We start from the raw sequence: 14,449 nt of genomic DNA on the forward strand, positions 1-14,449 counted from the left end.
TTGCAATTCAGTAAGTTATAGGCACATCTTTGGTCCATAAGGAACAGATCATTGTAACTCTGTTTCTACAAATCCATCTTTGAGCTGCTAATACCCAAAACCTCAGCATATGGTTGTGGCAGTGCCAGTAAATCTGGGAGTGAAGGACATAGTAGTATAGAAAATCCGTGAAGGAGTTTTTCTTCTCAGATGGAAAATCTTGTTTCTTGCCCATAGACTTTAAGAATAAAAAGTATTGTTGATTTTTAAAAACAGGAGTGCTGAGTTGGGTGTGGGTGAAACACTCAGGACCATTATTGTTTTTCATAGCAACAGTCAATGATTGCTGAACATAAGTGGGGAATAAACAGTCCTGATCCTCACAAATACCCATGTAGTGGCTACTTCATCAAACAAATGTGAATAAACTGATAATTTATGTGCAAATATGTTCCCTTAAATGATAAGAGTGGATAGTGAGATCTCTGGCAAAACAATTCAAGTAGTGGTTGCATAAAATAATGGTACATTAAAGACCCAGAATTTACAGGGTTTTCCAAGGGTAAGCAGAAAGAGGATTACTTACAGCCTCTTGTTTTAGGCAGTTCCATTTTTTCACTTGAGAAATGCTTCATTTCCTCTTTATGTTCATCTCATAGATTTCTTATGCATACACCGTAATATTTGTGAGAATGCTATCTTTGCGTGGTTTAAATAACATTTACTGGTCCAATTCCTGTGTGCTGTAGCTCTCCTAGTAGTCATGCCTGGGAGATCAGATTTTGCAGCCCTCATTATTCATAGCTGTATCAAGCTTCTTTGTTGTTAGTTGTGTCTTTTCTGGTTTTAGTTCTGACTATTGGGATTCAAGAGACTATGTCTTTCCTAGGTAATCATTTCTTAGTTGGGTTCTCAAGCCTTTGGAAACAGCTCCATGGAACAAAACCAGATGTAAGGAGGCACAGAGTATTTACATCAAATAATGATTCTGAATAGTAGTTATGTCATAAAATAGATATTTCCTAATTCTCCACAGCTTACAGTAAGAGAAGAAAGTATTTTTTCTGTAGCATGAAGCCAGCATGTGCAGATCAATAGAATCAAGATGTGAAGCTTCTGACTCTGACTTGGCTGTTCTTTCCTGTTGAGCACAGCACTTCAGTTTATGTTTTAATTTTCCATTCAAGAAGTAACCAAGTACAAATTGGTGTCCGTAACCTCCTGAATGGGAAGACCTTATGGAACTAAGGTTGCAAATGTCACTTGACAGTAGTTTATACCTTGCTCTCTCATTCCATACCCAAATGACATTCCATGCTCTCCCAGAAAAGCATAAAGCTGGTCACTTAACATTAATTCCTCCATGACACTTGTTTTGCAAGAACAGCTACCATATTTAATTAGATTTCTTTCTTTGTTGGGGTGATCTTTAGTTAATCTGTCTTAGAATTTGGGACTGTTCTTATTTTAGCCTGTAATCTGCATAAATAAACTGTGAGGCTGAAATTTCAAGACAGGCTTAAAGAGTCAGAATTTGAATTTATTTCATGCCAGCTGCTGTTCCCTAAAAGACACTGACATTTCCATATTTTAAATATGTCAGTTTGCATTCTGAATTTTTGAGTGGGTTTAAAGTAGAGTTGTATGTTACATTTTGATTGTAGGATATATAGAGAGCTAGTGATTATGTTCCATATGTAATGAATGGAGATGGTACAATGCATGTAACATACAGACACCTGGAACGAAAACTACATCATATGTTTCCTACAGATCACTTTCCCTTCTGTAGAATTTTTAAGTGTTTTGCAGTGCTTCAGTCCTATGTGAATGCTGTTTGCATATAATGTCTTTTTTAAGCTTTGGTCGTGCAATAATCTATGTTCGTCTGTAAAACTGTAGATGTACAAACAAACCAAGTTGAACTTCTTATTCCCTCCACCAGTCCTACTGCAGTCCATAATCTTCTGACAGATGTGAGGTAACCACGACAGTTTTGTGTCTCATCAACAGAAATTAGCATTGTAACCATTTGTGTATCTTAAAGTAGAATTTCACTTGCAGAAGTGAAGAAGCACATGCAGGGTTGGGTTGTTGGGTGTTTTTTTTTTTTTAATAACCAGAATCTTTTAGACTTCTTGCCTACACATTTGTCTGTGCCAGACTTTTTTTAACTTACAAAGACTTTCTTTGAGGATACCTTCCAGAGGACAGTAGAGTTTTCCAGGTACTTTCTGAGAAGATGGATTATTGCAGTCATAACAGCCTGTTTAACAGAGGGATATGAGTTGGACAAGGGTTTAACCAGTTCTTTGCTATGGCACATAGCAGTCTGACTTCTTCTAGAATATCACAGGTCCAGATAATAGTCTGTTAAATATAAAAGTAATTATTCATCTGTAACTCAGTTACCCTGTATTTCCAGACTGTGGGTGATGAAGTTCCAGGATACAAGTCCTGATCTGATGACAGGAATAGGGATGAAATATTTACATGGAAAGAGCTTTTTATTTAGAAATATCAAATATATCTTGGGTATCCTTTCATCTACCTTTTAAGATTAAAATTATATGCAAGTTAATTAGTACTAATATTATTAATACTTCTGTAGCACTGAGCAGCTATTTCCATATCATGGCCCTATTATTGAGAGCAGAGAAGGACTTGGGGATACTGGTGAATGAAAAGGTAGACATGAGCCACCAGTGTGCACCCAGAAAGCTATCCATGTCCTGGGATGCATCAAACAGAAGGACCACCTACAAGGTTGAAGGAGGTGATTCTCCTGCTCTACTCTATTCTTGAGAGAGCCCACCTACAGTACTGCATTCAGCTCTGAGACCCCCAACACAAGGGGGACGTGAGCCTGTTAAGTCTGTAGGAGGGCCATGAAGATGATGAGAGGGCTGGAGCACCTTTCCTATGAAGACAAGCTGAGAGAGCTGGGGTTGTTCAGCCTGGAGAAGAGAAAGCTTCAGGAAGAACTTACAGCAGCTTCCAGTACCTAAAGGGGGGCTTATAAGAAAGATGGAGCAGACTTTTTATCAGGGTCTGTTGAGATGAGACAAGGGGTAATGGTTTTAAAGTGGAAGAGCATAGATTTACATTGCACATAAGGAAGACCTTTTTTAAACAAGGGTGGTGAAACACTGGAACAGGTTGCCCAGAGAAATTGGTAGGTGCCCCATCCCTGGAAATCAGGTTGGATAGAGCTCTGAGCAACCTGATCTAGTTGAAGATGTCTGTGCTCATTGCAGGCCTAGGTTGGACTAGATGACCTTTAAAAGTGCCTTGCAACCCAAACCTATTCTATGATTATCAACAAAAGCATAATGACAATACTGCTCCATTTTCCGACTCGTTGTCCAGTTAGCACAAAAGTTATTCTTTTACTTACATGTGAAAGACTAGCATTTGTTTCTAAAGTGGGGGAAATATGACATAGAAACAAAGAGTTTCTTCTACTAGTGCAAGCAGAAGGGGCTAGATTCTTACCACACAAGGGCTCTTTATGCTGTTTTAGCAGCTGGGATTGTCACAGTCTCAGGATATTAGAGTTCTGCAGTGTGTATCCTAATACAAAGGCTCTTTATACTGCCTAAAGTTAGAGCATAACTAGGCATCAAGTCCTATATTTATTATACTAGGTTAGCAAAGTTTACATCTATTGCCATGAAGAGGCCATCATCTGATTATTTAGTCATAAACAAAATGCTCTTTTGAGATGCTAATCCATGATGTTTGTGGAGTTAGGCAAGTAACCATGGATACAGGCTGCTTTGAAGACTTCAAGGAATTGGGAACAGGCTGTTAAATGTGTCTCGGTGGTGTTAATCAGTGATAATTAGTTCTGCCTTTTCTTTGCCGACTTTTGAGAGAAAGGATCTTGGTAATTATTTATATGCAATATATGTGGTTAATATGATGATATAAGACTAAGACTCTTATAATAATTTTTAGGAAGGATGGATCAAAAGAGCCAATAGTGGAAATGAGAACAGAGGATGAAAGAATTACCAGTCATGAAGATGGGAGTCCTGTAAATGAGCCAAATGAGACAACTCCCCTCACAGAACCAGAGTAAGTAGCCTGACATTCCCTGGAGTTTCACACAAGATCCTTCTGGCTGCAAGGATGGACTAGGCTTCACACTTTCTGAGAGGGAGATAAACAGCATCACCAGAATGGTGTGCTGCGGCAGTGTACAGGTGTACAACCACATCTGGGCATTATCCAGCCTTTGGATGACAGCACCATGATAGCAGCAATTCTGCAGAGTATCTTTACACTACAACCTCTTTGGAGGTTAGCGCGTATCCAGCTCTCCTGACCCTGCAGTGGTGGCTGAGCAGGAGTACCACGATTTTTTTAGTCAGGTGCAGCTGATCTTTACCACATTCCAGCAGTTATTAACCACTCCACAGGAGTAATATTCTGATTCTCAGAAATAGCCTTAGATTGAGACACACACACATCCCTACACACCCCCTGGACACAGGGGCACAATGATTCCATGCTCCAGAAACCCAGCTTCTTACGAGGTGGTCCATTCCTGCTTTCATTCATGTAACTGGGAGCATAGCTCAGTATTTAAGTCCATGCGTGGTGTAACTGAATTAATAGTGCTGAAGGTCAGCCACTTTGCTTGTTTTCCTCATGCCCTCTTCCTACCCCTGCAAGCTGTTCTCAGCACAGAAACAACAGCAGTTCTTGCCAAGGCTCACAGGCTCCGGCTGCCCCCTGAGTCACAGGGACCAGCCATGGCCTGGGGGATCCCAAGTGCTGGTGGTCAGGTCCTCTCCTCTGTTTTGCTGCTGCATCCCCTGGAACAAATTAAACTGGGTAGAGTGGCTGGTGTTTGTACCTGAATAACACTTCTCAAAACCTCTGTGGAGGATAAAGTAGCATTTGTGATAGGGTACAAGCAAGCTGGTATTTTCCTAAGCTTACTATTGCAATGAGAGCTTCTGATATGCTTTTTTTTTTTTTTTCCCCCCTGAAAATTCAGTTTGAAGAGAAACTGGTATTTCTACAAAGATTTTGACAGTTTCATTCTTTCTATAGAGTGCCCACCTAGTGGTATTAAAGGACATTAATTGATTGCTAAAGAGTTTCATTTCTGAGCCTCAAAAGTCAATTGATTTGAAATTATTAAAGAAAGCTTCTAGTTTCTTTGGTTTGAGCCCAAAGCTTTTTGTGTGTTGTGAAAATCTCCTACCTCATGAAAACTTAAAGGTGTCATGGCTATAAAGACACTTCTGTAGTCAATATAGAATCACAAAGTCATAGAATGATTTGGGTTGGAAGGGACCTTAAAAATCATCCAATTCCAACCCCTCTGCCATGGGCAGGGACATCTTCCACTAGACTAGGTTGCTCCAAGCCCCTTCCAACCTGGCTTTGAACACTGCCAGGAATGGGGCAGCCACAACTTCTCTGAGCAACCTGTGCCAGTCCCTCACCACCCTCATAGTGAAGAATTTCTTCTCAATATCTAATCAAAATCTCCCATCTTCCAGTTTAAAACCATTCGCCCTTGTCCTGTCACTACATGATCTTGTAAAAAGTCCTTCTCTAGATTTCTTGTAGGCCCCCTTTAGGTACAGGATGGCTGCTATACGGTGTCCCCTGAGTTTTCTCTTTTCCAGGCTGAACAACCCGATCTCTCTCAGCCTGTCAAAAAAATGATATAAAAAATCACCTGTTGATTATTTGATAAAATCACAGTTGTTATTTGAAAGGAGATGTTCTTACAAAAGTCTATTTCTGAAATGACAAGAAAATTGCTTTTCTTAACATTATCTAGAAGTGCAAAAGACAGAACCTTTAATAAGAAGAAAGCCTGTGTTATTGACTGTCAGTGGCATTTTTAGTAAATGGGGTTGGGAGTTGTGTTAAAATAACAGTGCAGTAAGCTATATACTTCCTGAAAGAACCTGTACTTGAAGACTTTAAACTTGTGTTAATTGAACAATTACGGAATTTGTTGAATGACTAGTGATATGTTTGCTCTTCATATTAGAATTTATAATGAGGGGCACTTTAGAGAACCCACAGTTATCTGAGGAGTCAGGGGAATGTAGTAGTAAACATTGTAAAAGTCCAGCAGGACTCGGATATGTTAGTGGGTAAGGCGCCAAGGCCACATTTTTTTGTGCTTCAGGACTATCTGTAGCACCAAATCTTGCAAATACAAGAGAGATGCATCCAGCAAGGGACATGATAGTAGGAAAAATCCAGTTCAATTCTTCCTACTTGGTCCAGTCATTAGAACAGCTGACATGAGTGAACTATGAGGATGTTAAAATCAAAACTCTTTTATTATCCTAGGGGAGGGGGAAAGAATCAGTCACTGAGTGGCACAAAAAATAACTGAAGCATAGGAACAACTGATAAGGAGTTTGATAGGTATTATGTCCTTGGGAGAATAGGTCTACTAAGAGATATTAATAATGATGACAATTTCCTTTTGGTAAATTCTTCTCCAACAACCAGTGGCAAAAGGCAGCAGTCCAAGGTGCAGCTGGACAGAAGCCAGCTAAAGATTCAGGACAGAGTCACTTAAGAAACCAAAGATAAATAGAGCACCATGCAGCCAAGACATATGGAGGAACGTTGGTACTAGGGGAACATGGAAAGACCTTCTGCTCATTCACAGGTCATAAGTGAAAAAACAAAGAAGCAATATAAAGTATGGGTGAGATGCTGCTAAAGGAAAGGAGGATGCAATAGGGTGGAAGTCCCTCAGTAGGAAGAACAAGTAGGACTTGTTCGCAAAAACACATTGTGAACAACAAGTGCTATCAGATGGAAGCTGAAACCCAGGCATATCCTGGGCAGAGCAAGGATGACCAGCAGGGATCTTGAATGGAAGAGCTTAGGTTGCAGGAAGACTTTCAAGGACATTCCAGGCAGGCAATGTGCATACAAGGTGGAATTCATTCTGAGTAATTATAGCTGTCTTAAAGGTATATGAGGTAAGCCTTCAGTTTAAATTGGATTAAATATTTTGAATAATTAGTTGAATTATTTTGAATAATACCAAATTATACTTAGAACTTTAAATACAATTTAATCATTTGTGGGAAATAATTAATAAAGGGATTACTTCATCTTACAATAATATTTTCATTATATTGGTCAACATATTATTCAGCAGTCTACATTTTATCTTAACTCAGGTGATTCTTTTCAAAGCCAGGTTTGGAATCCATGCATGACAGATGAGCACAAAGCACTTTCACCTGCAAGTCAAGAAGTTTTAATAATGCTGCCAGGAAATCATTTTGAGCTGTGCATTTCATATTACATTTCTGTGATATGATTAAAATACCACATGAAATGTGGTACTAATTGCATTGCTAATTAATGTAAAAATTCTGACATTATTGTGTTTCTAGTGTTAGTTGAGTTTTTCTTAGTATTAATGAAGCTGGGTGAATTCCAGTATCAAAATGGCTGGGAGCCATTCTCCTGTAAAATAGCAAAGTAAATAGTTAAAGTTTTGTATAGGTAATATCAGCAGACTATTTCATTTAGGCCACTTGCAGCACTAAGGGAAGTCAATATTATTAATGATTGATAACACCCAGCATCTGATTAAAGCAAAAGAACCTTTTAAAGTTCTCCAGTTTTTCTTTTCCAAAAAAGCTTTCATTATAAAATGCTTTCAGATTTGAAAGGATTAGTCTGCCCAGCTGAAAAATATCAAATCAATTTGAATAGATGTAGCTAAAGAAAAATTAGGTATAGGAAAATCGGTGTAATTAAAACATTTAAACTTCATTTAGTTAATTAAAAGAAGAAAATTATTGAATCTGCGCTAAAGATTAAATATGAATTAATATTTGAAACAAATGAAGAGGAAAATTCCAAACCCAAAAATTCTGTCATAGTCAAAAGGATAATGTTGAACAACAACTAAACTGATAACTTCACCTGATATCCAAAAAGCCTACAAGTTTTTAAAAATAATCAATTTAAGGAATGGTGGATGGACTTTTTGATGAGGAAAACTTGCAAACATTTGATTTGTCTGTAGTTTGTTTGGGTTCTTTTTTTCCCTTGCTTACACTGAAAGCAAGGCTAATTTTATCACACTGCATGAACATGGATTTCATTAATATCTAGTGTCCTTCAACAGGGTTCTAACAAATCTTCCTATTTCAATTAATTTGAAAATAGTTGTAACATGCTCTTAATCCACTTCTCCAAAACAGTATATTCTGTCAGTTGCCCAGTTTTCACTTTGACTAAATATTTCTTCCCTTTCAGTAACATTTTTTGAGAAATTACTTTGCCTTTATATAAAACTAGATTAAATTCAGTCTTTCTTTAAATACTGGTGGAAGTGCTTTACATGATCAGGTCTTTAACACAGGTGCCTGCTTACCTTAAATGCATCTCATGAGCCATGCTTCCTCTGCCTTAATGTTTTATCTTCTAAAAGTAGATTAATGTTCGTTCTGCTCTTTCCATTCTTTCAGGCATTGTGTTGTGGGCTGAAATCTGTTTCCTTTGGGCGTGCCATGTGAAACGGGCAATAACTAGAGATCTTTCTCTGTGCTCAAAGCCAGACAGCTGATATACATCTCACATACTCTACTGTAATAGAGCAAGTTAGTCTTCTCTTTGATTTCTCTGAGATACAGGTTGTGCTCACTGTTTAAACTCTAGACAAACAGCAGTTCATTTCAGACACCGTACGTTTCATAAGACTGGGAATTTGGGTATTGCACTATTTTAGTGGTTACTAAACACTGTTATTACAAGACATTCCTAAGGGGTTCCTTAGACAGGTTTTGAACAGTATATTGCTCTTTGGGACATCGAAACAATCACAGTGGAAGTTTACTGAAACATTTAACAGTTATAATGGATAAAAAAGGCATATGCATACTATTCCCTAGTTAAAAAACAGAAAGCAAACGCAAACTGAAATCACGATTAACAGCAATTATGCCCAGGAGACATTATTACAGGAACATCTGAGTAAACCATACATATTTTGACAGCTTTTGGGTTTTAGTTTTTTTTTTGTTTCTGTTTTTTTTGACAGCTAACTACTGGCAGCAGGGAATCATTGATTTTCCAGATCCTTTTGAATGAAATCAGTGTTTGTCTTTCCTTCTTTCCTGTAAAGCAAAGGTGGAGACACTGATGACACTGGAATTAAGGATCATAAAACTCCTCTGAGTTTTCTCTAAGTTAGTCTTAAAAGAGCTATAAGTTACTAATGCAGCTGGATAGTGTGATGTAGCAAAAATAAATTTTAGAATTTTCTAAGTAATAAAATAACTTCCATTACCTCATTGTGCTATAAGAAGTTCTTTCCTTTACCAGTGTCTTGGCATAACCTCCAATGATAGATTTCCTATTTCATATAAAATTGAATTTACATTTGGAAACAGACATAAAAAAAAGTATAATCTAGATTCATCAAAAGGCTTGCCTTTAAGTTTTTCACAGTATCCTAAGGAACTCATACCTTTATACTGTCTTGGGTCAATTTATTTGGCATTCTATTGCTTCTTTTGTCTTACTGCAGAAACTGCATTTTGAGCAGCAGCAATGTTCTTGTCATGTGCCATTTAGGTTTTTCTGGCTTTATAGAAATGGAAAGAGTCAATATGAATTTCTTCAAAAGCAAATAACCTCATAATAAAAATAATTATACATTATTGTCAATAAATTATGTAAATTATGTTTTTAGAAACACTGTGAACTGTATAAGCAATATGTACACTGTAGACTTAAATTCCAGTTTATGCATTATTTATGTGTTACCATGATTCCTCTCTTCTTCTGATAGGAAGCTGCCACTAAAGGAGGAAAATGGGAAAGAAGCTTTAAATGCAGAAAACATAGAAATCAAAGTTGCTAATGACATCATCCAGTCAAAAGAAGATGATAGCAAAGCATAATAAGATAAACTACAGCTGTCTGGATAATGCATTTGGATGGATGTAATCCCATGACCAAAATTTTAAAGCTGACCTTAATTTCTTGGGAAACTTATGCTTGGAATAGTTAGTACATGTGTACATATGATGAAACAGTTTCTGTCTACGGTTCCTTTCTATTTTTTGGTTAAAATGGTTTTAGTATATAGTTTTGCTGACACTAAGTCCCATGGTATAAATTTGAAAAATCTGCAGAATAAGAACTGTAATTTATTATATGATAAAGTTTGTCTATTTAGAAGAGCAGTTATAAAGCACCCCTAATCACAAACAACACGAGGTCTCTCCAGATCTTACAGTGCAAGCTACATACATAAAGTGACATCTGCTACTGTATTTGTTTCCATTTATAATAAAAAAAAAAAAGTGCAGGTTGCCCATAAAGAAAAAACAGTCTCAGTATAAAGTTTAAGACCTTAGCAATGGCAGACACTCAGTAGTCATTCCAGCTGTGCTTCTCACCTGAAGTAAACACAGAGCCAGCTCCACCTGTAGTTTCAACTGGGTTTTTTTGGTAAACTAAAAAGTTGATAATGGCCATGTAGAGACTTAAATAATACTGGCTAACTATTTCGTAGCAGTATATTGACCTCATTCTGACTACATGAGTGTGACTCTGAAAGACTCTATGTCAGTGATTCAGGTTTACTGTATTAAAGGTTTGGAGATTGCATGTGAACTAAAATGCAGCAAAGGTGTGAAAAATAAAACTTTTTTTAATAATAACTTTGGCTTTAAATGAAACCTTACAATAAACACAAGCTAATTTGGTATTAGACCAAGTACATTTTTTGCTGTCTAGCATTTCTTAGAGGTGGGGTTTTTTATTGTTTATATTTATTATTCTGCTTAACATGCATCACTGAAATTTGAGTGATTTATTTGATGCAAAATTTATTCATATTTATTTCCATTGATTTAATGGCACCACTAATTGGGGTAATATATTTTGTTTCTATTTCAGCGTAGTGTATTTACACCTACCACACTTTTCAAAATCTTGCTGTGAAAGACGTAGATAAACAATATAGAAAACTAGATTGAAAAATTGTATTTAACAGAGTAAATTGTAGAGTACCTTATGGATTTCCCAAATCTAAGTTATACCTGAGGTTTAAGTGTAGCTTTACTCAGTAAATCATGTTCTATCCTCACTTATATCTGAATTTTGCTCATATTTGAAGTTCTTATACTTCCCAGTTTCCCCCAGGATGTCATCAACCCTTAGCTGATATTTCAAAGTCATGGCAAAGTGGTTGACTTTTGTGCAGTAAAGCTGAAAATGAAATGTAAGAGTGTCCTTAAATTTGAGGAAGATGACAGGTTAACCTTCATGTTAAGCCAAGCTTTAGTGCATTTGAAATTGCTGAGGAGAACATATTTAACACATAGGGGTTTTTTATTTTTCAAACCCAAATCATTTTATGGGGTTTTTTTTACAACTTTTCCTTACTTTAGAAAGTAACAACCATGAACCAAGTAGTTGAGCATAGAGGCATGCCACTGGTGTGGCTAGGATAAGAGGCCAAGTTCCCCAAAACCAGTACCAAAGTGGAAAGAATGGGTAAGAGAAGGTAGAAATGTGGGATAAAAGTCGTAAAGGAGAATAATTTGAAAGTGCTGAAAAAAACTTTCTTTAAACACTAAGACGCTATTTCTGGGTGAAGGAAAGATGAAGACATTCCTTTATGACCTCTCACTGTTGCTCCCACATACTCCCACTGCTGGGTAGGCAGTACTACCAAATAGCTGCTTGTTTATTAAATCTCAGTCCTGTTTCTTCCTGAGTAAGTGCACAGTGAGCAGTACTGCCCCTAAGCTGTAATTAAGAGGAATAGTTGTCTCTTATATATGAAAATATATTATTCTATGAAGTATATATTAGCAGCTGGGCTTTTTCCTCTATCAAATGCAAGGAAGGGACCTTGAAAATTCCAGCAGTTGAAAATAATGCGGCAGCCTACATCATCTCATGCAGTATTTTTACCAGGGATGAAGTTAGGAAACATCCTTTCCTCTTCTACCTGCCATCACAAACTTAGGTGCTGCTGTGCATATTCACATAAATCAAGCTTTGCTAGGCAAATGGTGCTTTTTTTCTGAATCCAGCATGATCATCTGCACAACAAGGTTTCTATACAATGTGGGCAGAGCTAACAGTGTCTAGGCTGAACTGTAGATGCATTTCAAATTTTAGCACTTCTTCTTGAGATTTACACAAAAAAACTTTATAGCCTAACAGCTGTATATTCAGGGTTGGGGGTTTGTTTTGTTGGGTTTTGTTTTTGTTTTCTAATATGGCTTCTAATTACAGTGGGAAGGAATTAGAAAATTTAAGAGGTCCTGTCAGCACATTTATTATCGATATGCCTGTGATGCTTTTTACAAGTAAAATATACCACAAAACTATTTCAATATTGGAAGCAAAAGCATTTCCCACTACATTGGATTACAAATCAAAGGTTATTTCCAGGAGTAATTTTCTTCCTGCTGTTAAGTCTCCTGCCAGCTGGCCTATGTGAAGGCTGAGAATTAAACAGTTCTAAATTACTGATAGATATACTGTCCAGGCATACCATTTGGTCTGTTATCTCTTGTGCTTTGACTCTATGCTGTGCAGGAGAAAGCCACACTATAACTATGAAAGAATGCTTAAAAACACTGATATGTGCAAATATTTCAAAATGAGTGACAGCGCATAGTAATTTGTAAGATACGTGTAGAGTGGAATAACATCATTTCTTTACTTTCTTTTCCTATCCTAGACTAAAAAAAAAAAAACTTTAGAAATGTCACTTTTTCTGTTTAAAAGTAATTTTAAGTGTTAGTATGAAATGTCAGAAGAGTTGACAAAATATAACTATTTGTAAAAGTAATCTGAATTGTTACACTAACATACTCTAGGAACAAGGGTGGGAGGGAGCCATTGAATTAATTAATGATATGGAATGTGGCAGTGACAATCTCTTTTCAACAAAAAATAAGGAGTAAAATCAAGTAAGATGACTTTGAGCTTCTTGTTAATTTTTTTAGCAGACCTGCATTCTGATTTACCACAACAGTAAGAAAAGTTTTAATTAGTGTTTAACAATTTAGTATACAAAAGTGCTCTGGAGGTTTTTTCTGGGGTTTTTTTTTGTTTGTTTGTTTATTTGGGGTTTTTTGACTTTTATAATATTTTTGTGGTTGCAAAAATATTTACTATTCTGGTGATGCTGATGTCTATTGTGACAAAGATTAATTTATTTAGGCCAAGGTCTTGCAAGAAATTAGTGTGGCTGAACCCACCCCTCATATGCCACCCCACTGACACCAGTGGGGTTGATGTAAGCAGGAGGATGGATGTTGAGACCTTGCAAGATTGGGCCTACTATCGCTTCATAGATATGTACAACATAATCACACAGTGACAGTCATCTACAAAGGCTGTTTGACAACAGTCCCTGGTATAGTGAATTCCACCTGCTGTCTTCAGCCTCTGCATTGATGTTTATCAAAAAAAAGTGGCTTTCTTTTTATGGTGGTAATTACTTTGATTATTTATTTAAGTGCCAATCATCAAATTGTAGTATAATAATCATGCCATTTTTATGTTTCCTAGACCAGATAATGAAAATGTATTTGTGCCTTTTGATAGCATGCCACTCTGCTTTATTAAAGAAAAATCTTCAGTAATTTGTCTACAAAGCCTGTTCAAAATATTTAAAAGCTGTACCATGACATACTTCTCTGCTCAGATATGCTCAAATACTCATCTGGAGTAAACTGGAGGTAGTATTCTCAAGTCAGGTAAATATTCTAAACACAAAATTTGCAAAAATCTGTTGAGATCACAATTCTAGTGAGGGTCATAGTGGGTGTATTACTACTGGAAAGATTCAAGTACACACATGGGGGTGTATAGGGGTGTTTTGACCAATTTATCAAGTTGGAGAGTCAGATAGATAAAAAGTCTCCTTAGTTATATTTACGTTCTTAGACCTAAAACATTAAAATTTTTCTTAAATCTGAAAGATTATGTGGAGCATCTTCCCACCATATACCTCTGGAATAAAACTGCAGTAAATATTTGCTTTGCAGTCATCTGTGGCCTCACCATCCCTGTAAACTGACATAGTAAGTAATATCTTTGTAGAGATATTGTTGCATCTGTTGGGTGACATTCACTCCTGATTAAAAGGCCTCCAAAACTGAAACTCAAGAACTATTTGTTATTGTAATACAAATTGATCTATGGAGGCGTGCTGAGAACACTGCAAGAAGGGCCACAGTAGAATCCAGGTATCACTAGGCTCAAACTGACTTCACTGGGGCCTAAGTTTCATCCATACGTCTCAGCGAGGCTCTTCATGTCCTCAGCTGATCAAGTCACTTTTGCAGATTGGACTTTAAGGGGTAAGTGGAACTTAAATATCCTGCCAGGTTCCTGCTAAAATTTTGCTTAGAGGAGGTTTTCCCATCAGGAGTTTGTACTGATTAGGAAATGCTGATAAAAATATCTGATCACA

At 36.9% G+C, this 14,449-nt stretch overlaps 1 protein-coding gene across 2 annotated transcripts in view; it reads left to right on the top strand.

Moving 5' to 3' along the window:
- NCAM2 (neural cell adhesion molecule 2) overlaps positions 1 to 9,902 on the top strand; it is a gene marked incomplete at both ends in the record, with an annotated part of 278,388 nt that extends 268,486 nt beyond the window's left edge. For both annotated transcript variants that reach the window (XM_080614205.1, XM_080614206.1), the window contains 2 exons: positions 3,940 to 4,059; positions 9,791 to 9,902. In XM_080614205.1, coding sequence (XP_080470331.1) covers positions 3,940 to 4,059; positions 9,791 to 9,902 — 232 coding nt within the window. The remainder of the gene's footprint in view (positions 1 to 3,939; positions 4,060 to 9,790) is intronic.
- Positions 9,903 to 14,449: the final 4,547 nt, after the last annotated feature.

The sequence above is a fragment of the Psittacula echo genome (assembly GCF_963264785.1).
Source record: "Psittacula echo genome assembly, chromosome: 3".
NCBI classification, from domain to species: Eukaryota; Metazoa; Chordata; class Aves; order Psittaciformes; family Psittacidae; genus Psittacula; species Psittacula echo.